Here is a 26,165-nt window from a genome sequence, read left to right as displayed (position 1 = left end):
CAAGTCTAGTCTATCGAATAGTTTTGATTCCTTTACTCATTCTCCTTTACTGTCTTTCTGTTTCCCTGTCCATCCTCCCTTTCTTTACTCTTTCGCATTATTCCCTCCTCCTCCTCCTCCACCTCCTTTTCTCTCCTCTCCTTCCTTGGATCTGGCATGCGCAGCCTCCCTCCCGCCTGCAAGTTTGATGATCGTCCCAGAGGCAGGAATCTGACATGAGAGTGTGGGGAGGTGCCACCTGGAGGATGGGGGAAGTCTCTACCTGAAGGAGGCGGAGCATCATTTCGTTGACCTCATCAAATGTCTTCTGTGATTCCCTGTGACCCCTTTAACCTTCCATAAATATTTCTCTGACCTCTGACCCCTTTTACCTTCCATAAATATTTCTCTGACCTCGTCACTAACGCAGTAATTGAACCGAGAAATCTAAATATGCACCACCTACAGGGTCAGAGACGCAACTAAAGTGCTTGAAAAAACAGAAAATGAGAACCCACAGAGCCCAAGATAAGCCAGAGATGCAGTACATCGGGCCAACAACTGAGCACCGTCAATGCCACGGACATGTTTAGCAAGTGTCTGCGACGTACACGAGTAGGATGACATACATATCAACAAACAAGTCAGGTTCTGGAAAGAGTCGATGGTCGCGAGATAATACTGTGTTGCTCACGTACAGCAACAGCTGAGGACACGTGATGCAGGCACACAAGAAAGCACTACGAGGGACAGATACAGCGGAAGGGAACGCTGGAACGAGGATGATAAACGAGGACGGGAAGAAGAGGTGAGGAGGCCGATACGAGGACGGGAAGAAGAGGTGAGGAGGCCGGTACTAGGACGGGAAGAAGAGGTGAGGAGGCCGATACGAGGACGGGAAGAAGAGGTGAGGAGGCCGGTACGAGGACGGGAAGAAGAGGTGAGGAGGCCGGTACGAGGACGGGAAGAAGAGGTGAGGAGGCCGATACGAGGACGGGAAGAAGAGGTGAGGAGGCCGGTACGCGGACGGGAAGAAGAGGTGAGGAGGCCGGTACTAGGACGGGAAGAAGAGGTGAGGAGGCCGGTACGCGGACGGGAAGAAGAGGTGAGGAGGCCGGTACGCGGACGGGAAGAAGAGGTGAGGAGGCCGGTACGAGGACGGGAAGAAGAGGTGAGGAGGCCGGTACGAGGACGGGAAGAAGAGGTGAGGAGGCCGGTACGCGGACGGGAAGAAGAGGTGAGGAGGCCGGTACGAGGACGGGAGGAGGGTCAAGATGGTGTACCGGTGAATAAGCTTATAAGCTGCTCGATAACCCTGAGCTGATCCGCGGTCGCTCGGGCTCGGGCACGGCCGCTGGACCTCCCTCGCTCGGGGTGTGGCCAAAAAAAGAGCGGACGTCTCCAGTGTCCATTCCGAGAGGTGGCAAGGAACATGTCATGTGTGTTCCCCGGTGGAACTGTGGCAACGGGTGTACTAACGAGGGGACGAGCTGTGGCTGAGGACGGGGTACCGAGTTGTACTAGTTCCACTCATGTGGTGTGAAAGGTATCAAAATACTAGCGACCATGATCTACTAACTGGACGCCGGGGTACGTGGCGAAGCAAGGAGAAGAGCGCGCGTGCGAAAGCTCGGGCAATGTGTGACGAGGAGGAGAAACAGAGAATTCGTTCCTCATCTCGTAAGAGACAAGAGACGACCCTGCTCTCTCTCTCTCTCTCTCTCTCTCTCTCTCTCTCTCTCTCTCTCTCTCTCTCGCCACCGTAGATTTCAAGAGATATTCCTTGAATTTCAACAGATCTCTTCGTTGGTGCATATGCGGTAAACTGGACTTAGGTAATGCGTTGCGTTGCTTGTTAACGGTCCTCTGTCGTAGCCTGCCGCTCCGTCACCCCAGACTTACGTCCGCGTCCTCAACCGCCTCCACCAGCGGGTCGCAAAACATCAACAAGAAAAACCATCGGCTTCCCAGGTCTCCCGTGATAGAGAGATAGAGAGAGAGAGAGAGAGAGAGAGAGAGAGAGAGAGAGAGAGAGAGAGAGAGAGAGAGAGAATCGCCCCTAACCGGTACATAAATCCCTAAATCTCATGAAGTATCGCAGCCAAGGTAATCCCAGCCGCTGCGGCTCGGCTAATCCGCCGCGCCGCCCCCCTCGCCCCAAGACCCTCACAGTTTCGGCGCCCCATCCAGCCATCTGCCAAATTTACCAGCGACAGTTTGCACTTGGCTTGGTAAACAGCCGAGTCAGGCTCTGCAAGCAACAGGAGGAGGAAGCGGAGGAGGGGTAAGCGCCGGATGGCGACTCGCCTCAGTTCGCAAGCCTCACCTGCGAAGCCTTCGTCATGAAGCCACAACTGGGCGAGACTTCGTTCGTGCAGCTTTTACCCTTCATGACTGTGACGCATTCACGGGATAGGTTCGAATCCTGGCTGTGGTAGTCGATCCACAGTCAATCCACCCCTACGAGTTGGTCGATAAAATGGGTACCAGAATTCACTCATTATTCATGAATCAGCATAAAAATGAATAAAACTCAAGATAGAGATGGGAAAAATTTCTGAGTAGTGGCGTAGAGCCAAACATTAACACAAAACTACTTAAAAACACAGTTAATGTACGGCTAACAAACACACAACAGTTACATTAGAGGAAGGGGAAAAGAAGACCATAAACAAGAACATAGGGAAACAAAAGACAACAGTCAAGAGAGAAGAGTTAGGAGAAGATTATTCTGAAACAGGAGTCATAACGCTGAGGGTAACCCCAACACACGAGACATACGATTAGTTACCAGGAAACTGAGGAACATGGAAATAAACGATATAAAACGAAAGGAAAAAAAAATGTCCTGAAGAGAAAGCAAGGCGAGGGTGTCCTCCCCAGCCTCCCTGGGAGTATCACCACGCCACCAGTACCTCGTAAATCTCGACCAATGATGGAAAACGCTGCCTGGACCGCTGCTGTACAGGGGGCGCTGGTCCTGCTACCTGGACCGCTGCTGTACAGGGGGTGCTGGTCCCACTGCCTGGACCGCTGCTGTACAGGGGGCGCTGGTCCTGCTGCCTGGACCGCTGCTGTACAGGGGGCGATGGTCCTGCTGCCTGGACCGCTGCTGTACAGGGGGTGCTGGTCCCACTGCCTGGACCGCTGCTGTACAGGGGGCGCTGGTCCCGCTGCCTGGACCGCTGCTGTACAGGGGGCGCTGGTCCTGCTGCCTGGACCGCTGCTGTACAGGGGGCGCTGGTCCTGCTACCTGGACCGCTGCTGTACAGGGGGTGCTGGTCCCGCTGCCTGGACCGCTGCTGTACAGGGGGCGCTGGTCCTGCTGCCTGGACCGCTGCTGTACAGGGGGCGCTGGTCCCGCTGCTGTACAAGGGGCGCTGGTCCTGCTGCCTGTGTTTTCCCCCAGGGAGAGAGGCAGTATTGAGGGGCACGGCTTCTTTTAACCCATTTTCTTGTCTCAGCGTCGTCCTTGACCGACGTTTTCCTGCACGTTTACTCACCGTTCTCACTCAGTGTGAGTGGGGTGTCGTGATGCCTGGCGGTAAAATGAGGCCCTAGCTGGAAAAAAGAGAGGTTCGCAGACCCTTACGCGACGATCGTATAGAGGAGGAGGGATTTTGGGAGAAAGGACGTTCATTTTTCACTCGATTTTGGGATCCTGGGAGATGATGAGAAGGGAGGAGGTACGACTGATGAAGGTGGGGAACTGGAGGTAAAGGGAGTGAAGGAGTGGGTAGGGATGAGGATCTTGAGAACATACAAGGGGCCGAGAATGAGAGACTGGGGGATCCTGGTGGAGGAATCTGACTCACGATGTTTGGAAAACGAGAGAGGCGGAGGCAGCCATGAGTGGCGGGCACCCTCGGCTGTATTTCTAACCTGTCATGCAATATAGGCGTCAACTGAGACTTGCCAAGGTTGAGATTATATCCAGTGCTGCAGGGGGCTCTGGCCACCAGTGCTGCAGGGGGCTCTGGCCAGCAACATTGGCGCAGAAAATCCACGGGGAGGTGAAGGGAGATGAGAGGATGGGAAAAAGGGGAGAATAGCAATGAGTGAAGAGGAGGAAAGAGCGGGCGAGGGAAAGAAAATGGAAGGGGGAGAAAGGCACTACCTAGCCTTGCAACGATTATGTTTTCAGGAGATCATGAGCGTCGCAGTGGACGACACAGCCGACCAACACTACACTGTTTACGTGTTTCTTGAGGTATGACTTCCAGACAACTGCGTCATGTTCCAGGGTTGGTCTTATGAATGATGGTCTTCATCTACGGATCTACAGATGACTTTCATTATGGACCAAAATCTGTACATATCATCTTTAACTTTCTCGTCAATATGGTTTCCTGATGATAACTTAGAATTTATAATCATGTCCAGATCTCTGTCTCTGTCCACTCTGTTCAGAATATGATCCCCCATCTTATATCTGGGTATTCATACAACTTTCTCCAAATTCTGTTACGTCAATTACCTTCATGAAACCCCATACTCACTTCCTGACTCTAATACATTTCTGCAATATCTTCTTGAACTTCCGTGGTTGATGCTTTGCTTCTAATTGGCCTCATAGTTTTTGCAACGTCTGCAAACATGTGCAACAGCTGCCTCCTGAACCCGAACTGTCAGGTAAATCATTTCCATAAACTGATCACATTTCCAATCCTTGTGGCACTTCACTTGTCACGTCCCTTCAGCCTGATCACACTTTTCATTCACTTGACCGTATGGTCGTTACTACATCCTAACCGATGGTTCTACTATACTGTTATATATCATATATATCTTGACATTTGGTGGTATTATATCTTGATAGTTGATTGCTATATATCTTGACTGCTGATTGTATTATATCTTGAGCGTTGGTCGTTAAAAATATCTTGGCTCCAATTCAATGCATGAGATGACGATAACCCTTCAATGTGGTCACCCGTCGGTTTATATGAACGAATGGTCATGCAGGTGTGGCTAGGTGTGTGCAGGTGTGTCGGTCTGGTGTCTACAGATGTGTTAGCTAGGTTGTCAAGGTGTACATGTGTTGGGTATGTGGGCAAATATGTGTATAAATGCAGCAGCCGGGTGTGTACGGGTGTTGGAACACTGTGCATGTGTGTGCTCGCCAGGTGTTGGGGTGCAGGTGTGGCGGGAGGAAGGAGGTGGGAAGGCGTCATCTGTGATCTTTCCAGCCATCCTTGAGACTTACATCACATCATAAAGCATCACCCTGAGCGCCCTGGAGCAGGGAGACGACGTTGCCACCTCCACGGGAGCAGGGAGAGGGAGGCTGGCGAACACAGTCTCCCTCACGCACACACGCAGACACACAGACAGACACAGAGACTGTGGTAAGGTAAGTGGATGGTGAGGAGGGTGGGAGTAATGGAACGTGAAGTGTGGCAGCTGGAGGTGATCTGGCAATGCCCCCGGCCTCGCGCCTGATCATCCTGGACTCTGAGGAGCTCCCCTTGAATAATGTAGGTGGTGCTGGCAGCGGCAGAGGTGGTGGGAGGAATGGTGGTGCTAGTGGTGAGGGCAGTGGCGTCAGTGGCTTGCAGATGGTGATGGTATGTGATGGCTGGTGGGTACTGGTGGTATGTGATGGTACCGGTGGTGATTGTGGTTGTAGGAGATGGTACTGTTGGTGATTGTGGTGGTAGATGGTATTGGTGGTGGTAGTGATGGTAGGAGATGGTATTGGTGGTGGTAGTGGTGGTAGGAGATGGTATAGGTGGTGGTAGTGATGGTAGATGGTATTGGTGGTGGTAGTGGTGGTAGGAGATGGTATAGGTGGTGGTAGTGATGGTAGATGATATTGGTGGTGGTAGTGGTGGTAGGAGATGGTACTATTTCCCCAAAATCGTACCACTTCGTCACTACCTCCACAGGGGAGTTAACCTGAAGTGTATAAAGTTTCGATCAAGTATCTTCCTCGAGTTCCTCTGCCACCAAGACCGTGTCCTGACACAGACGGAGGCTAGGGCGACGACGTGTTGCCCCACCGTACGACGTACGATGGCGGGGTGCAGAAAGGAAAACCTACGTTGACCACAAAAGAAAAATATTATCTTCGACGCTTCTTTTCTTCAGCCAGGCACCTGACGCCTTTCTTCACCCTCAGCCAGGCACCTGACGCCCTTCTTCACCCTCAGCCAGGCACCTGACGCTCTTCTTCACCCTCAGCCAGGCACCTGACGCTCTTCTTCACCCTCAGCCAGGCACCTGACGCTCTTCTTCACCCTCAGCCAGGCACCTGACGCCCTTCTTCACCCTCAGCCAGGCACCTGACGCTCTTCTTCACCCTCAGCCAGGCACCTGACGCTCTTCTTCACCCTCAGCCAGGCACCTGACGCCCTTCTTCACCCTCAGCCAGGCACCTGACGCTCTTCTTCACCCTCAGCCAGGCACCTGACGCTCTCTCCCCTCAGCCAGGCACCTGACGCTCTTCTTCACCCTCAGGCCAGGCACCTGACGCTCTTCTTCACCCTCGCCAGGCACCTGACGCGCTCTTCTTCACCCTCAGCCGCAGGCACCTGACGCTCTTCTTCACCCTCAGTCAGGAACCTGACGCTCTTCTTCACCCTAAACTTGCACCCAACACCCTAAATCCTCGCTAACCTCATTCGCTGAGACTGGCGAGTCTCAGAACCCAGTAAGCTGAGTCTTATCCATCCCAGGGACTGGGGTGACACCACCACCCGATCCATCCCAGGGACTGGGCTGACACCACCACCCGATCCATCCCAGGGACTGGGCTGACACCACCACCCGATCCATCCCAGGGACTGGGCTGACACCACCACCTCATATAATTCCCGGGGCAAAATGAACACGATAAATTCCACAAGCGTCATAAACGTGCCGACCAGAGGCCCCCGCCACCACCCCAGTGAGCTCCCGTCGGTCGACGGGCCCGCTGGATGTAAGAGCCGAGCTGGGGATGATATTCTCCCTTTTCCATACGCTTTCTCCCACCCTTTTTTTCTACGTTGTAGAGTTTGAAGATAATCGAAAATATAACCACGGTTAGTTGAATAAGGAGGGGCAGAACGGTGGAGGCAAGTGGCAATGATAAATACCCTCCCCTCCACCCCAAAGGCCGCACGCCACTGATTATTATCGTACTTCTGGCTCTCCCCCGCTCCAGTCGTCTTTCCCGCGCGCCGTCGTCCATCACGCGAACCTCTTGTTGTTAACTTTCATGACTTCCAACTAAACAATTCTATAGTCAACTTCAGGCATTAACGGAGCTTCTATATCTTGCTTTTGAGAGAGAGAGAGAGAGAGAGAGAGAGAGAGAGAGAGAGAGAGAGAGAGAGAGAGAGAGAGAGAGAGAGAGAGAGAGAGAGACTGGTTCAAATACATCTCCGGTTAACTGACAGTCTACCGTGAGAGAGAGAGAGAGAGAGAGAGAGAGAGAGAGAGAGAGAGAGAGAGAGAGAGAGAGAGAGAGAGAGAGAGAGAGAGAGACGGGTCAGACCAGAGCGTAAAGGTCACCCTCACCAGATTTCAATATTTCACGTGGGAAACCTGATATAACTGGGGTCATGGGGGGTATGGGGTGGGTGGGGGTTGTTCCAGGTGGTGCCTGTATGGTGGGTGGGGGGGTGCAGCTCACGCCCCCAGAGAGCTATGGTGTGGATTAAGGATGCCAGAGCCACACGGTGTGTGGGGGAGGGGGGGGGGGTCATCGCTGACCGAGGGGGAAACAGGCGTTTATCTAAATGCCAAAATAACGGTAGAAAAATCGATGCAGATAATGCTAAACGTTCGGTTTCCAAATACGATCAGGTGACACAAATGGACGAAGGCAGATTAAAGGCAGCTGATGCGGAGAGAGAGAGAGAGAGAGAGAGAGAGAGAGAGAGAGAGAGAGAGAGAGAGAGAGAGAGAGAGAGAGAGAGAGAAATCAGTTGGTACACACACACACACACACACACACACACACACACACAAACAAATATCAGACAAAATCAGCTGACAGAAACGTAAACAAATAAACAAATGCCAAACGTCTGCCGGTGAAACGTTCACAAACCATAAACACCAACTGATACAAAAGTAAACAAAATCCCTAGAAAAATGACAAAAAAAAAAAAAAAAGGTTGGCACATGCATATACCCTGTGAATCAAATCTCACTACGTCTGGCATTACGTCAGGACTCAAGAGATGCGTACAACGATCATCGATACAGTATAACCAAGTACCCTCGTAAAACAGAACGTAAAACAGCGAATCACACGCCCTTTGAGCTACTGCCCCACTAAACCCGAGCTTCGTATACGACAGGGGCGTTCAGTCACGGTATTCCGGCCAACCTAGACTTACTGAAGACTGTACCCACGTCTGTAGTGTACAGAGCGGCCACTTATACGCACGTCCTACCGTCTTACAAACACTAGATAATAAATCTAAACCTTTCACTTCCCCTCATTCAGGTTCCAATCCTTTTCGTCCGTTCCACTTGGCTCCACATTAGACTTAGAGTCTTGTCACGGAAGCTCCTTCGCAGGTGTCCACCTGCTGCGTGGAATACAATTTTCCCTATGATTCACGTGGAGTCAGAACCCCTTTGTACGATTCCTAGCCGATCTAGCAAGGGTTCAGAGTTTCCCCCTAGAAGGCTTTAAGTCCTTCCTGGAAAACCTGATATCATTCCAGTATCTCCTTAGGGGCTATTAGCTCTCCCAGTACCCTAACCCAGTCCTCAAGCCAGCTACGAGGCAAAGCATCCCTTTCCAGGAACATCCTAGACCTTTTCTTTCAGCTACCTCAACCAGTAGCTGGTCTTCGCAGGGAGTCTCCAGGTCTCTGGCAAGACGCTCTTCCTCTCCACCAGTCCGCCAAGAGCAACACAGTCAGGTGAGTCCGGCGTCTGAACACAAAATCCAAAAACTCCAAACCCAGCAAATTCCAGGGAAACAGCCACTCCGCCAGCAAACATATTATTTTTCCCCGCAAATCCTGGCTAACTAACATGCCATCGGCGCTTCCAGGAAGTCCTCAGTATTACCATTACGTCCCCGTCCACCCCAGCCAAGTCTCAGTTTAGCAGCAAGTTCCTCTTCCTTCTTGAAAATGAGTTCCATTCCCCTCCAGATCCTTAGAGCATCAGGGAACATAATATATGACATACCTCCAACACAAGGTTGTCCCCATGGCGGCTCACGGTAACCTGCAGCAGATACCAGTGGGAGAAAAAAGTTTGGTAACTGATTACATTCTCTTTTTCGGCCACTTTCAAACTATCTGGCCAGATAGAAGCCACAGCAGAGGCCTGGCTCCCCCTCTTTCCTCAGTCTCCCTTCTTCCTGTTCCTTCCCTTTTTTTATCTCCACGTGAAGGGAGGGAACAGGGAGAGGTGTGAAGAATGATGTAATGGGTGAGTGAATTATGAAAAAAAAAATAAAACAGCCTTACCTGTTGGTTTTGTTGGTTGTGAATTGCAACCAATAAGTCAGTTTTCTCATTAAGCATCAATGCTAAACTTGGGATCCAACACTCAAGATATTCTTCCATGACAAGGCAGCATCAAAACCTACCTCACACCGCTAACTGAACAGATTCTTATCACCTTCAGAATATCGAAGCGCCACCAAATGATACACTGAGCGACAAGCCAACACATTCACCTGAACACTTAGCAGAACACACACACACACACACACACACACACACACGAACTTATGACCTACGAAAGGGCCACCACAACAGACAGAAGTCTGCAGGCGCGTAAACGCGTGTTCAGGTATCTGTAGAAAATGGGTTAGATTCTTCATGCATGACTGGACCTTTGACTCCTCTCCCTAATGATGAACAACAGAGTCGAATGAACAAGTCCTCCGGCCAATCTAGGGGAAGATGAACATGTATCCCATTTAATCTCCAATATCAAATGAAACAGTACTCTTGCTGCTCCAGCTTCGGATAAAAATGTATCCTTGGTGTCCTAGGGTCAGATAAAAAATGTACCCTTGGTGTCCTAGGGTCGGATAAAAAATGTACCCTTGGTGTCCTAGGGTCAGATAAAAATGTACCCTTGGTGTCCTAGGGTCAGATAAAAATGTACCCTTGGTGTCCTAGGGTCGGTTAAAAATGTATCCTAGGTTTTGTAAGGTCAGAGGAATAATTACCCCAGTTGTCCCAGGGTCAGATGACCACGTACCCGAGTTGCTCCAGAATCACATGTAAAGTACCTTAGTGCCTCCAGTGTTAGAGGAACGTTTATCACATGTGTTCCTAGCTTCTGAAAGACACATCCTAGCGATTCATAAATTCAATACATATACATCCTAGCTATTCCTAGGTTCATCAAGATAAATGTCCCAGCAGTTTAACAGGTTAAGAAGGATATATATCCCCCATAAACAGAAGGTTTAAGGGGGACACAGATCCTAGAAGTTCATAAGTTTAGAGGAACAGAAAGATATCCTATAGGCGCAGAGGTTTAGTGGAGGTGTATATTTTGGCTGTTCTAAGGTTTAGTAGGACGCAGAACCCATTTGCTCAGAGGTACAGTGGGCATGCATCAATGGGACCTCCCTCTCTCCCGACGTAAACACACACACACACACACCAGTGGTAGGACCCTCCCTCTCACCCCACGTACACACGCCACCCCTAAGAGCCAACCAGAAAGTCGGCAAATGGCAGCGGAGCGAGCCAGAGCGTGGTTGATGGTGATGGCATATACATCCAGCTATAAGGAGGGAGAGGTGAAAGAAGAGGGTGGGTTTCTCTGGAGACCTGGTGGTGTGGGGAGGCGGAAGACTGCCAACTCCTCACCCCACCAGGCCACAAAACCACGTATGCTCAAGCAGCGAAAGGTCCAGAATAGTTCACTGAGAGTTATTACAGACGAGAAATACAACATATAATGGAACACTTTACACCAACATCTGTGATACAATACATAACCAACTGACACACGTCTACAAGAACAATACATGTGTTACAGACGACAGACATGTTTATGGACAGCAACACAAACACGGGACACAACTACTTCCCTCGGAGCCAGAGAGCACCGAGAGAAGTAACATTCACCCAGCACCACATACAATACACATTTCTCAGCCGATCTTGGCTACACAGACATACACATTGAGCAGTGAGAATATACACATGGCACCGGAAATAAACAGACGACTCGTATTTCAGTAAAGTGTAGCATACGTCTTCACAAGTGCCTTGTATTTCTCCACCACACCCTCTCTGTCCGTCTTCCTCCTCCCCCTCCTACCTACACCATTGAAAAAAAAGGCGGAAGGGCCGGAGGTGATTCGATCCAGGGACTCGTAGATCTCTGGGAGGATCTAGGAAGAGGACACAGCAAATGACGGGAGAACAGGAGTGAGGAGAGGAGGAGGAGGAGGAGGAGGAGCTCAAGGAATGCGAGGACAAAAAAATACCAGTTTGAAGGGAATTTACCCAACATGGTGAGGGAGAATAGTGACCAAGTGTGCTGAAGGGCAAGATCACCCATACAGTGAGAATGAGAAGAGTCCCCTCCCCTCCAGGACATACCCTAGTTGGGGAGGAGAGAGTCGTGGGGAGGAGAGAGTCGTGGGGAGAAGAGAGTCGTGGGGAGGAGAGAGTCGTGGGGAGGAGAGAGTCGTGGGGAGGAGAGAGTCGTGGGGAGGAGAGAGTCGTGGGGAGGAGAGAGTCGTGGGGAGGACAGAGTCGTAACAGAAACAACTTATCTAAGTTCTGGTCATGAAGGAGTAAGGTAGGTCAGGGGAGGAAGACTGGGGGAGGCTCGGGAGACGGGAGGGAAGGAAGGGAGGGGTGTACGAAGTCTAGACTGGAATAGTGTAAGGAATTATGGAAAGGAAGGAAGGGGGTATGACGACTAGGGAGAAGGAGGGAAAGACGGGGTAAGCAGATTAGGAGGGAGGAAGGGAAAGGGTTTGAGAGAGATAAATGGGTAAGGAGATGGAAAGAAGATGAGGAAATTGGAGGAAGGAAGGGTTTAAGATGTGTAGGAATGGAGGGTAGGGGTAAGGAGAGAACAGGGGAAGGGAAGGAACAATTAGGGAAAGTGGAGGTAGAAGAGCTGGTACTGGGGAAGGAAGTAGAGTACGTTAGAACATGGGAACTGGTGGAAAACAGGTGTTATGAGGAACAGGGGAGGAGGGTTGGTCCCTGGATCTACGAGGGACTAATCCACTGGCATTAACCTTATCACTGGTGATCTTAACCATCGACCCACTGCACCTCTGGGCAAATTAACCCACTACACCTTTGAACAAGAAGCTCACCACACCTCTGGAAAAACTGGGCCCACTGGACCTCGACGTAGTACTCACTGTCTGTTTGGGGGCATGATCAGGCTGGTCCTGCGACGTGTGGGAATGGTCCAGCATCGCGGCCTTTCGCTGCTCCGCCACCTTCTGCATGGCCAGAACCCGGTTCTTCTTCATCTGGATTCTCTTCCCCATGTAGCCCACGGCGGCGTACTCTGCACGGAGAGGAGGGAGATTAGTGGACAGGGGAGAGGTAAAGAGGTCAGGCAGGAACAGAGGCCGGAGGGAGATCAGAGATATACTCAGCCAGGTGGTCGACGGAGGAGGCATCTAGTAGATGTGGTCGACGGAGGAGGCACCTGGTAGATGTGGTCGACGGAGGAGGCACCTGGATACTCAGCGAGGTGGTCGAGGGAGGAGGCACCTGGTAGATGTGGTCGACGGAGGAGGCACCTGGATACTCAGCGAGGTGGTCGAGGGAGGAGGCACCTGGTAGATGTGGTCGACGGAGGAGGCACCTGGTAGATGTGGTCGACGGAGGAGACACTTGGTAGAAGTGGACGAGGAGGAGGTACCGCTAGTGTGCGGGTGGCGGCCCTGGAAGCCATCTGGTGGCGCTGGACAACAACAGCTTCTCACCTGGTCAGGTTTACGTCTACTTACGTATACATCTATACCAGATTCACGTCCAGTTACGTCTATGGGTAATGCTACGTCTCCTTCTCCCTATACTACATCCTCAGTTATATTTACGTTAACAAATACACATATGCATATCATGAACGTCAATAATAATGATTACATATATATACTAATATAATTATGAACATTTGTTTCTGTGGCGTAATTTCCGTGGCGTAATTTCTAATTTCTTGTCGCGTATTATCATCAGTTGATTTACTCTAACAAACTATTTCAAGTGACGTGTACAAATTATTCTTAATACGGTATTTTACTTGGGGATCTTTCCACCAGGCAGGTCATATATGAGAGAGTGGTTCGGACACAGTGTCACCTGCTGCGCAGAACGGGGACGGCATGAGAGGATTAAAACAAGCAAGAGTCATGGAAGAGAACACAAGAACAGACCAACGGAGAGAGAGAGAGAGAGAGAGAGAGAGAGAGAGAGAGAGAGAGAGAGAGAGAGAGAGAGAGAGAGAGAGAGAGAGATTCAGGTCAAGGGATGAGCAACAGAAATTTATGGCAACTGAGGTACAGCAGGGACGGCAGCCCGCCACACCACCATGCTGGTAGACGACACCACAAAAGACACATCAAATCCGTCGGAGTCTCGGTCATTCTCAAGCATAGCGCTGGGCTCTGCAAACGTCGCAACTGCTCCAATAAAACTGATTGAACGTCCTCGCCAAAGTCTCGCTTCCCGGGGGTTTAGTGGGAGTAAATGTTAAGTTCACGCGAGGTCATCACTCACGCGAGGTCATCACTCACGCGAGGTCATCGTTCACGCGAGGTCATCGTTTAACTTGATTACTGGGTCCTGGGCAGGTCATCCCGAACTATGAAACCTCCCAACCTTGTCCCAAGGTGATGCTGTCTTCTGTTTTAAGGTAAAAAAAAAAAATACCTTTATCGAACTTCCAGTACTGGGGGCAAAATAGGGCTAGGAGAGGGTCGCAGCTTATCTTGTGATTCACCTTATCTGATGCTGGGGCCATGCATGAGCGTGGCTTCCACTCTACTTCCCACGATGTCTTCAAGTGCGGTAGAAGGACAACACGGAGAGGGTGGGACATGATCAACCCATAAGTGAGGTGTTCGTGTTTTACTTACACTTCAACTTTACCTCCTCCTCTAACACGAAATGCCCTAAAAAGATCTTTACCATGCCTCCCCCAAACATGTCGTGTCCACAAATATATTTTTCATGATAGGCCACGAGTTAAAACATGCTGTATTCGAACATACGTCCTTTGAAAAAAGTAAATAAGTTGAGTGTATATCACAAAGAAGAGGAAGAGGCTAATCTGAGCTCCTTATGTGTCTGCAGACTTGATTCATCACGTTGGAAACATTACAGGAAGAGCGAAAGACGAGAGCAGGAGGAGGAGGAGGAGGAGGAGGAAAATTCCAGTGCTTCGCTGCAATCCTCGTGTGGTTGTCTTCCACAGAGAAGCTATGGGAAGCAGCAGCCAGTCGTAAAACCACGGGTACGTGTCGTAAGGCAGGGACACACCCACAAACCCACACAGATGACGAGAGCAGCGGCCGAAAACTACCTGTAGAAGAGTGAGAGAGAGGCGATGTCATGGTGAACAAGAAGGGATGGTGAGAGAGAGAGAGAGAGGTATGACTGCTGGAAAGCTGATACAACATAAGGTTTTTGTTTCCATCGTGGGTACACGAAAGTGGAAGACGACTTGCTCAAAATATAATATATAACCTCCTAAAAATGACAAACAATTTTGAGACATACTCTTTCAGATAAAACTTACCGAAGAATACTTGAGTCAAACCTAAAACTTGACTTACCTGTCGTCTGCTTCCATACAAAGCTTAAAATAAGGTTTACCCACAAGCCCAGTTTATCTCTGTAAACAAACAACCTTACCCCCACGTCTAACAAGACCACCAACTTCAGGGATGTCGAAAACTTGGACTTACCTCAACAGTGGAAAACCTGTAATAACAAGAACTTGCTGGTTATATAATATACTACAATGCAAACATGGACTTCCTTCCTCCAACTGCGATCTGGCTTACCAAGTAGCGAGGCGAAGACCATGACGAAACAGGTGCCGAGGTAGACGTCAATGGATTTGACGTAGGAAATCTTGGGCAGTGCGGCGTTGGTGGATGACATGAGGGTGGTCATCGTCAAAACTGTGGTCACTCCAAGCGACACTCGCGCGGGCGTCGCTGTGGGCGTGGACGACGCAGGCAGGCAGGCAGGGGCGGGGGAGAGAAAGGCGGGGAGACAAAGTTAATGAGTTGTTTGAGACTCGCGTGGTGGTGGTGGTGGTGGGGAGATAAAGGTGTGTGTGTGTGTGTGTGTGTGTGTGTGTTGAATGTGGTAGTTCTGTGTGGCAGTGATGCTGGAAAGGATAGAGTGTGTTGTAGTGGTGGATGTGAGGAAGGCATATGTGGCGGTGTTGTCCTGGTGGTAATTGTGGTGGATGACGGAGGATGTGGTATACTGTCACCTTCCGAGAAGACGGGGTTTGACAGACATCAAGCTGTGATAAAGTTTGCTCTGTTAGAGAGTATGTAAAGTGAACACAGCACATGTACACTGAGCTGTGCTAAGGAGGGGATATACAGGGGGCCGTATGACTAGTGAGGAAGTATGACCTGCATGAGAATTAGTTTAGTTCAGTTCTAACATATGTGGTTGTCTTCATCAGACCTCAGGGCGCATGACGATGGTCAGGTGACTTTTAATATGTGACAATTATCGAGTTACTGATGATATGTATGACGTGTGTGGCCTGCTGGTCGTAAAGTACTGTGTTCTGTGTGTGAAGGATAGCGTTCTGTTTATGGTGTACTACACTGACTGCTGGGCATAATGTACTGTCTGTTTGTGTAATGTTTTGTTTGTGGTAGAAACTGTTGTTTGCACAAAAGACAGTTGTGTAATGCTGGGTGGAATGCTTCCCGTGAACAGTTTGTTGTTCTTTGTTTTGTTTGTGTAATGTGGTGTATGTTCGTATATTGTAGTTGTTGTCGGACATGCAGGTTCTGTCTGGCGATGTGTGTGTGTGTGTGTGTGTGTGTGTGTGTGTGTGTGTGTGTGGTGTTGCTACTGGTCAACTGTTGCCTCTCGATTCCTGGCAAACTGTGTTGCACGAAGGTTAGGTTGTGTATTCCGACGCGCGTGTGATGAGGAGCAAGAGTGTGTGTGTGTGTGTGTGTGTGTGTGTGTGTGTGTGTGTGTGTGTGTGTGACACACAGGTAGTGTGGGAGACTTGGAGCAGGGGAAGGGGTGGGGAGGAAGGCTACCTTACTAAAATGAATACAAAAGATTCTCTCTCTCTCTCTCTCTCTCTCTCTCTCTCTCTCTCTCTCTCTCTCTCTCTCTCTCTCTCACACACACAAACACACGAGTATGGAACTCCTCTTCGTACTGTATAAATAGGTAAGTAAAACAGGTAGATGAACACAGCTGAACACAGACATACAAACGATTGAAGGCACTGAAAATGTTTACAAACATTCACATATGAGACGGTGTAACTGTGGCTATGTGTATTTGTGTGTGTGCGTGTATATATATATATATATATATATATATATATATATATATATATATATATATATATATATATATATATATATATCACAAGGCTGCGCTACTTCCTGTAGCTGGGAAACAATGGACTCCTTTCGAGCGAGACGTTCTTTGACGAGACTGTGCTCCAGACGCCACAACCTCGCCAAAGGTCCTTTTAGTGTAACCTCGTGCAGGCAGAGTCCGGTAATATCTATCTATCTATCTATCTATCTATCTATCTATCTATATATATATATATATATATATATATATATATATATATATATATATATATATATACTTTTTCATACCTGACAGCCATTTTTTAGCATTAGCAAGGTAGCGCCAGGAACAAAACGAAGAAAGGCCACATTGGATCACATCCATTCTCTAGCTGCCATGCGTAATGCACCGAAAACCACAGCTCCCTATTCAGAATTAGGCCTCACATATCTTTCTGTGGTTTACCCCGGCCGCTTTACATGCCCTAGTTCAGTCCACTAAGAGCACGTCGACCCATGTATACAACAGCGTTCCAATTCACTCTATCCCGTGCACACCTTTCACTCTTCAGCGTGTTCAGGCTCCATCACTCAAAATCCCTTTAAGTGTACCCTACAATCTCCAATTTGGTCTTCCCAGTCTTGTTCCCAAAACTTCTAACACACACACACACACACACACACACACACACTCTTTGTCAACCTTTCCTTAATCATTATCTCCAAATGTCCAAATCATTTCAGTACGCCCTCTACGCCCTCTTCAGCTCTCTCAACCACACACTTTTTATTGCCACTCATCTCTCTTACTATTTCATCATCACTGACTCGATCAAACCACTTCACACCACATACTGTCCTTAAACATTCATTTCCAACACATCCGCTCTCCTCCACACATTCTCATCTACAGCCAATGCGTAACATTCGTATAATATTGTTGGGACTACTATACCTTCAAACATACCCATTTTTGCCCTTCCAGAGAACGATCTCTCCTTCCACACGTTCCTCAGTGCTTCCAAAACCTTCGTTCCCTCACCCATCCTATGGTTTTCTTCCAATTCCAAGTTCCATTCGCTGCCATGGTCTCTCCCAGATATCTAAACACTTCACTGTCTACAATTATTCTCCAATCAAACTCACATCCCAACTTCTACAGTTTCTCATTCGAATCTGTAACCAGTACTGAATCATCAGCAAACAAGTGACTCACTTCTCAGGCCCTCTCATCCCCTTCAGAATAAATATTCGCACTATATATATATATATATATATATATATATATATATATATATATATATATATATATATATATATATATATGTATATACATAAGTATATGTATATATGTTAAAAAGCGACTGAAATATTACGAGACAGAATTATAAGAAGTGGTAATCTAGGAGAATAAAATGATGAACAAATGTTACGGCGAGCACATGTCAGTCTAAAGTAGGACAGTGCACAGACTTGTGGGTGGAACGATGACGTCCAGAGGCTCAAACTGAAGGGAAGAAAATGGAATGTACCTGGAGAAGGAGGAGGAGGAGGAGGAGGAGGAGGAGGAGGAGGAGGAGGAGGAGGAGGAGGAGTAGGAGGAGGAGGAGGAGGAGGCAATGCGATTGTGGAATGTAGCCATGGAAGAAACTATCACAAGGTCAAAGGTCCAGGAAAATTACAGAACTACGGAAGACGAGGCGCCTTTGTGTGGGTGACCATGTTATGCACAGGGTAAGTGAGGCTGGGGTACTGGCCTCCCCTCCACTACTGCTACTACCACTACAGCCCCAAACCAGAGATTGTACACACAACCCACCATAATGCACAGTACGGGGCCACGTGAGAGGTACATATGGGTTCTGGGGACAATATATAGATACACCTAAAGTGAGGATAACCACCCGGAAAGGTCCCTCATATCGTGGTAAGGAGGAGCCATAACCATTGTACTGAGAACGATGATTCTATCATCGTCTCTTCATTGACTTCAGTATCGGCCAAGTCAGCAGCCTCGTCATGGTCAAATCCAGTTCATCATCTAATTCTTCTCTCTGTTCTTTTGAGCTTAACACTTGTATCGGTCCATCAATATCTGGCATAAATTCTCGTGTCTTAATCTTAATATTTCCCCCTGATATCTATAGTTTGGCTTGTGTTCATATATTCAATAAAACCTTTGGGTTCTGTTCTACGCTCTGTATTACTCGTTTATTACTCATTACTCTTATCGTGTACAATTGTGAGTGGTGTTGGTGGTGAAGGAGGGTCTGGAGGCCAGGGTGCGAGGATGTGGTAGCCTTGGAGGGAGGGACGAGGGAGGGATGGATCGGTGATGGTGAGGGTGGGAGGGAGTGGTGGTGAGGGAGGGTGTCATGGCCAGGGAGGGAGGGAGTGGTGGTGAGGGAGGAAGGGAGGACGAAAAAAAAGGAAAAACATTTCTGTGCATAAAAATGTCCTGCAATTTTTGGTACTTTTCATCGGGAAAACCATTTCCTTCAAAACCTTCTGATGACGACTATGTCTCATGATCAGTACGAATATGAACCTCAAAATTTTTTGAGTTTGTGAATCATCCTCTCCTCCTGTAATTACGTAATTAAATGATTACATTCTTAGAGTTATTTTTTTGTTCATTTTTGCTTCATATTTACTGGGTATCTGTCGGCTTGTAGAAGTTTTATATGATATATTCCAAGACTGTTTGAAGTCTAGAACCGTCTCATAATATTTCAAAGCAAAAAGCATTTCGCCTTCAGTTATATCCTGAAATGACAACTACAGTTCTTGCTACTTTCCCGAGGTTAAAACTTCCTTGGAAAATCTCTGTGTAAGGAATATCTTTCATAGTGAATACGAATCTTGGGTTGAAATATTCCTTGTCTGTCTTTATGACTTATATATGTAATTATGGTGTTACATGATTACAATTTTAAAACATCTTCTGATCATTCTCTTCGTATCTATCGGCCAGGGGAAGCGTTATCAGATATCATACATGATCATTTCAAATACTGAAATGTTTCATTATATTTCAGTTTCATTTTTTTTTGGCTAAAAATACCTAATTTTTTGGAATTTTTATCAGGGAATCAGATTAGCATCAAAACCCCAGTACAAGGAATATGTTTCATGGTGAATACGAATCTAGGGTTGAAATTTTGTCTGGCCGTCTTTACGACCAGTAATTAAGTCGTTTATATCCTGTATTATTTTTGATATTTATATCAACGTAATAGATTGCGTCAGAACCTCAGTATAAGGAATATTTTTCATCCTGAATACAGAAAATGACATGTGTGATGTGGGGAAGCTGTGAACCAGTGGTAAAGTGGCTCCAACAGACAAATACAGACAGACAGACATGGAGCTGAGGTTGCTCGATGTGGTATATAAGATATTCCCAGTCGTCTTAATGACTGGACATGTGTTTATCAAGGTGGGACAGCCACAGTGTGTGTGTGTGTGTGTGTGTGTGTGTGTGTGTGTGTGTGTGTGTGTTATTACGTATTTGTAGTGTACAGGGAGGGAGTTCCACACTCATGGAGCTCCGTCTCTTGAACCCTTTCAACTACCATACACCTTTTTAAACCTTTGTAATGCTGTCAACATTCATACTACCACCACCCAGTATATACCATCCATTCACTACCCAGGTGCTATTAACGTTATTCTTATATTTTTTTTTTTCTATTTTCTTGGTTAACGCTCTTACTACGGGTTACTTCTGCTCTTTCTTTACATCTTTCGAAGAAATATTCACTTCTAACGTCATGAAGATGGTTTACGTCCATAAAGTTTCTGATCAACTCACTCCTTACTCTCTTCTCTTCTAATGTGGGAAAACGTATGGCCTCTAACCTCTCACTGTAACTCAATTCTTTCAATTCTGGTGCCTTCCTGATGCCCTCCTCTGGACCTTCATAATCATTTCTTTGTGCTTGAGTGAGACGACCAAACGTGAGAAACATATTCTAATTTTGCCCCAACAAACGCTGGCTGTCAACAGTTTCCTGAACAATTCCATATCCACATCATTACATGCTGTTCCACTATTCATAACAGACAGTTTATATCATCTTACAATTATCCAAATTTTGGGTATAATGCAGACTCCCCAGTTCCTCTCACACAAAGATTCCTGTATCGTACTTTCTGTTGAACGATACACATATGGAAGCCTTTTCTCACTGTCCCATCCTCATTATCTTGCATTTACTTAGGTTGAATATCATCAACCATTCACCATTTCAACTCTGGAGTTTGTTTAGGTTCCACTGTCATCATCCGCAAACACCCGCAGTTCTTCTGGCGTCATCACACAGATGAAGAGGAATGGTCTCATAACCCAGCCCTGTGGAACACCACTGGGGATCCAAACCCATGTCGAGATGGGCTAACTGACCTACGTCATGTGCTCCTCTCCATTAATGTCATTCTCTTTCCATCGACAGATGTGACTCCCTTATTTCTACCAGAAGATACAGTCTTTTCAAGCCTCTTTTAACGGTTCAGGAGCACACAATCCAACCCTCCTTCCCTCTAGTCGAAAACAGAACTCACTCTCTCGTGGAAATCTGAGAGATTTGTTATACATAACCTATTGTCCATGAACTGCTCTTCTATCTCACTTGAGCAATCTTCCCTTTGAATCCATTTACTTCCTGGTTTTACGCTCGTGTTGCCCCCTCCCGTGTTTTAACCTCGTATATAAACCATGTTTTAACATCATGTAAAACAAGGAAAGCATTTATCGACCAGCCCCACCAGGAGGCTTGGCTGTAAGCCCGCTGCCCTTTCCGGGACTCGAACCCTCGCTCGTCAGATTGGTGTGTAATCAATTGTAATCACCAAATTTTATGTAAAGGAAATGGAGTTCTACAAAGATGGTGCCCCATACAAGCGTTTCAGACTTCAATGTTCAGTCTATATTTACAGACTCGTGACTCGCATTTGTTTCAATCAATCTCATCTAGTATTTTCTAAAAGGAGATTTCTTCCCATTTTTCTTACAAGTTTCCTGGTGTATTTTATGTTGTCTTCTGATTCTTATATCCTTATATATTATGAACAACTGTCTACTGCCGACTTTCATCAAAATGATTTAAGAAATTAAAGACTACGGCCAGATTACCCCTTACTCTTCTCTCTTCCAAGGTGGGCAAATTGGACGCCCCTAACCTCTACTTCTGGTACCATTTTTCATACCACTGAACCTTCCTTATTGGTCCTGTGTGTGTGTGTGTGTGTGTGTGTGTGTGTGTGTGTGTCATAAGACTAGCACCAGTAAACACTCCACAATGTTTAACAAACTTGTACCCTAATCCTTCACATCATATTAAGGAAAACCATGGAAAAAATATAATCTTATACGTATGAGAATAATGTCCTTGTTTATATACAAAACACAAGTCGTTAATTACTCACAAAAGTAGTTAGGAAAAGTCCCAGGCGTTAGGGATGCTTCAGGCCTAACGACCTGTGTTAACGACACGTACAAGTGGTCACCCAGGCAGTTAACTACAAGTCTTTAAAGGTCAAATTAACGTGTGCTAACGATGTGCTCACGAGATGGTAACGACTACCCCAAATTTCCTGATTACCATTTGCTTCAGTTACATTGTAACGCAATTACCTTGACCTTATCCATTACCTTATATGAGTACTATGATGATTACAGGATTATTCTGATTACATTATCAAAAGGCTGCCTTTCCCACTATGATTACATTGTAATTGACTTGTCTGTGATACAAGGTTAGTTACTTTTTCTTACCATTACAAATATTGGTCACTTATTCACACAAGTATTGTACTTAAGTGGATCACATTAAACACTTCGTGTTCACGACTACATTAAACCTGTGTCATTTTTGGCAAGACTGCTATGTTTACTGTTAACAGAGCCCGTGGCTCTCTCTCTCTCTCTCTCTCTCTCGAGATAATAACAGGTAAACAGGGAAGGTTTTACTGTTTAACAGGGGTCCATGACCAACCCTGCCACCCCCACCTCGAGACACATGTAGATCGGCTGGAGTCTTGGCCGCTGGCGAGACGATCGGCTCCCGATATCAAAATTCGGGCCGGGCTTCACCCCCCCCCCCCCCCCCCCCCACATCGAGGGGGGGGGGGGGGCGCATGGGGGGGCCAGGGGGGGGGGGGGGGGACGGGAATTCTGATGATTGCCAATTTCCATAAAATATTAAATTCGCATAAAAGGGGTGGGCGAAAATTCGTGAGAGAGAGAGAGAGAGAGAGAGAGAGAGAGAGAGAGAGAGAGAGAGAGAGAGAGAGAGAGAGAGAGAGAGAGAGAGAGAGAGAGAGAGTTACCCTCGCTCTGTCTTTTCTCACTTTGTGGAATTGGTTGTCTCTACGTTTATACAAATATTGGGGAAAACATAACTCACCCTGGCAGCCTGGAGGAGCCACAATAACACGGAGGAAAAATGACTTTCTGCTTGTGTTACACCTAAAGAGAGACCCAGCTGTGTGGAGAGAGAGAGAGAGAGAGAGAGAGAGAGAGAGAGAGAGAGAGAGAGAGAGAGAGAGAGAGAGAGAGAGAGAGACTATATATATATGTGTGTACATACATTTGATCAGATATATCTATATATGTACAGGGACTTATATACTCTCATGTCCCCAACTTTACATTTCCCATTTTCTCAACACACACACTCGTTTTTATTTCCCATTTTCACTTTTTTTTTTTTTGGTCGCCCGTCTCCACTGCGATGGTCCAGACTCCCCGTGCTAACGCTGCCTCTTGCCTCGCTTCATGATGTCCCCTTGTTTTGAAATCCTCTCTCGACATCAAAGTCCTGGTCTATACTGACATCAAAGTGGTTTCCTGAGACTTTATAGGTCATTATCATGTCTTCCTTTATCCTCCTTCCCTCCAGTGTGGGCAGATGAAAGCCTCCCCTTCCTCCTCATAACTCATTCCCCTCGATACTGAAATCAATTATGCTACATTCTTTTAGACCTTCTCTAACATTCCTGTATACTTCGTTAAAAGAACAGAAACTTATTTTCGACCTGGGTCGATGGACTTTGTGTGTTTCTCTTTGAAATTCTTTCTGTCATTGGCTAAAGGAATTTCTGAAAATGATCTGGATACAGTTCGAATCCCAAGGTCTTTCTCATAAGATAATCTACATAGAATTTCGGATTCTGGCAGCTCGTTATCCCCTGTACGATGGTCGCAGCCTAGTCTGCTGGATCTCTTGCCGGAGTTATATTCCATTCGCAAATTGTTCAATCACTGCTGCAATTTGTCCTCTTCTGCAATATATTGCACTTTTTAATACTCGTCCTTTCTCTCAATATTGACATCGTCAGCGATCATATTCGTGTACGCCTCAGTAACTCCCAGCGAGTCACATCGTCAGCGATCATATTCAGGTAAGACTCAGTAACTCCTAGCGAGTCACATCGTCAGCGATCATATTCAGGTAAGACTCAGTAACTCACAGCGAGTCACATCGTCAGCGATCATATTCAGGTAAGACTCAGTAACTCCTAGCGAGTCACATCGTCAGCGATCATCTTCGGGTATGACTCAGTAACTCTCAGCGAGTCACATCGTCAGCGATCATATTCAGGTAAGACTCAGTAACTCCTAGCGAGTCACATCGTCAGCGATCATCTTCGGGTATGGCTCAGTAACTCCTAGCGAGTCATTTCCACAGATCAGATACAGAGGAGGTCCCAGTACTGGCTTACTTACTAGCCTTGTCCGGCTCAAACAGGCCTCCTCCCCTAGGATATCCTCTGCTCTGTATAGATAGCTGTCGACCCATTCCAGTAGCCCTCCTCTGAAAGCAGCTTGAAAATCTGGTCCCATCATTAATTTCCTGTGAGGGGCAGAGTCGAAGGCCCTCTGGCTGCCCTAGTGTAAACAAGCCACCCTTCCACCTCTCTGCTTCAGGACGTAGCTTACTCCCCCGTCCAAGTTGCAGTGGAATCATCCTTCATGATCCTTTCTTTCTGAATTCGTCTCTCACTTGAGCGGCTGGGAAATCCTTTGTCTGCTCCCGCGCTATCTCCCCTGGGATCATACTGGCCAGGATCCTTGCTGATATCTATCTCCAGTCCACCTTTACCACTCGGTGTCTTTTTAAGCTTTTTCTCTCCAGTCCAGCTTTACCACTCGGTGTATTTCAAAGGTTTTTCTCTCCAGTCCAGCTTTACCACTTGGTGTATTTCAAAGCTTTTTCTCTCTAGTCTAGCTTTACCACTTGGTGTCTTTTTACGCTTTTTCTCTCTAGTCCAGCTTTACCACTCGGTGTCTTTTTAAGCTTTTTCTCTCCAGTCCAGCTTTACCACTCGGTGTCTTTTTAAGCTTTTTCTCTGCCAGATGACACGACGAACGCTTGCCTCCACTCCACCAAAACCATAACGTCATGTGTCGAGGTTCTTGGTAACACCCCCCCAGCGGGGCTTCCTGACTCCACGAACATTTCCATAAGTACGAATCGTGTGAGACGCCCTTCTGTCCCACCAGTATTCTCCTTCCCACCACGATCAACTTCAGTGTCTTCCAATTCCTCCCACTTCCCCGCCCTCCCCCGCAGCACAACCACTACCACCACCACCCTCCCTGTGTGTGTGTGTGTGTGTGTGTGTGTGTGTGTGTGAACACCTAGGTCTGCAGACATGTATGTGCATATGTGCGTGTGCAAAGAGAGCCACCACACTCAAGGAAAAATATACTGCAGGATATAAACCCACACACTCACACCCACACATACACATCCACACACCCACACACCCACACATACACACACACATCCACACATACACACCCACACATACACACACACATACACCCACACATACACACACATATAAGCAATGGGGGGAAACCTTTACAGACAGCTCATTCAACACCAAATCAACGGGACAAGTGATATGAGAGGAGGAGGGAGGGACTTCAAAAAAAAAAAGTTGGTTGCCTTAGTATGTACTGTTCGCTCCTGCCAGAGGCGGGGTGTTGGGTGTGTATGTCACACACTAAACATGACCTCAAGTCACAAGGTTGTAACTGTTATCCATCTATCAGTAATGGTGGAAGCAATGCGCCTGACAACAGGGAGGCGAAGCTGTGGGTTTTCCACCTTTTGTAGCAACATACAGTGATCTAGGGAGTTATATCTTCCTTCAGCGACCCTCTATAGGATCCAACACGAATGTCTCGAGGCCCTCCTCTCTCGGGGACATGTATACAACACATACTCAGCACGAGTAGGTCTTTCAGGAGCCACTCTCATGAGAATCTCATCCAGTGTTCAGTAAGAGTTTCTTTAAAAGTAAAGTCACGATTCCACTTTAGAAATTAACATACATTTACATCGGAGGCTAATCTGTCAAAGCGTTTATCAACACAGGAACAATAGAGATGGTGCGCGACACAAGTGGCGGTGGCGGGCCTCTCGAAGGGCATGTGCTGACAGAGGATGGAAGAAGTGGAGGAGAAGGAAGAGGAAAGATGATAAAGAAGAAGATGAAGAAGAGGACGGATCCGTCCAGTGGTGCTGTGGGAAGGCAAGAAGCGCTTGACCTCTGCTTGGCCCACTTCGATACCTGCAAACCCCAGCACAGGTCGCGACCTGTGAACCCTCCTCTGGTCACGACCTGCCAACCTTCCTCAGGCCCAGGTCCACAGCTACAGAAGCGAGGCGCAAGTCAGTGTCGTCAGCGTGCT

General features: G+C 47.5%; 1 protein-coding gene across 14 annotated transcripts in view; it reads right to left on the bottom strand.

The window, feature by feature from the left end:
• Rdl (Resistant to dieldrin) overlaps positions 1–26,165 on the bottom strand; it is a 386,180-nt gene that overhangs the window by 47,391 nt on the left and 312,624 nt on the right. For all 14 annotated transcript variants that reach the window (XR_011716741.1, XM_071693703.1, XM_071693712.1 and 11 more), the window contains 2 exons: positions 14,948–15,103; positions 12,290–12,441 (listed from right to left, as the gene is read on the bottom strand). Coding sequence is in view for 13 of the 14 variants with exons in the window: in XM_071693703.1 (XP_071549804.1) it covers positions 12,290–12,441; positions 14,948–15,103 (308 nt within the window). In the remaining variant the exon portion in view is untranslated. The remainder of the gene's footprint in view (positions 1–12,289; positions 12,442–14,947; positions 15,104–26,165) is intronic.

Source organism: Panulirus ornatus, chromosome 56 (genome assembly GCF_036320965.1).
Source record: "Panulirus ornatus isolate Po-2019 chromosome 56, ASM3632096v1, whole genome shotgun sequence".
In the NCBI taxonomy this organism is placed as follows: Eukaryota; Metazoa; Arthropoda; class Malacostraca; order Decapoda; family Palinuridae; genus Panulirus; species Panulirus ornatus.
The sequence above is the reverse complement of the archived record's forward strand: the minus strand, read 5'-3'. Positions and strand labels throughout refer to the sequence as shown.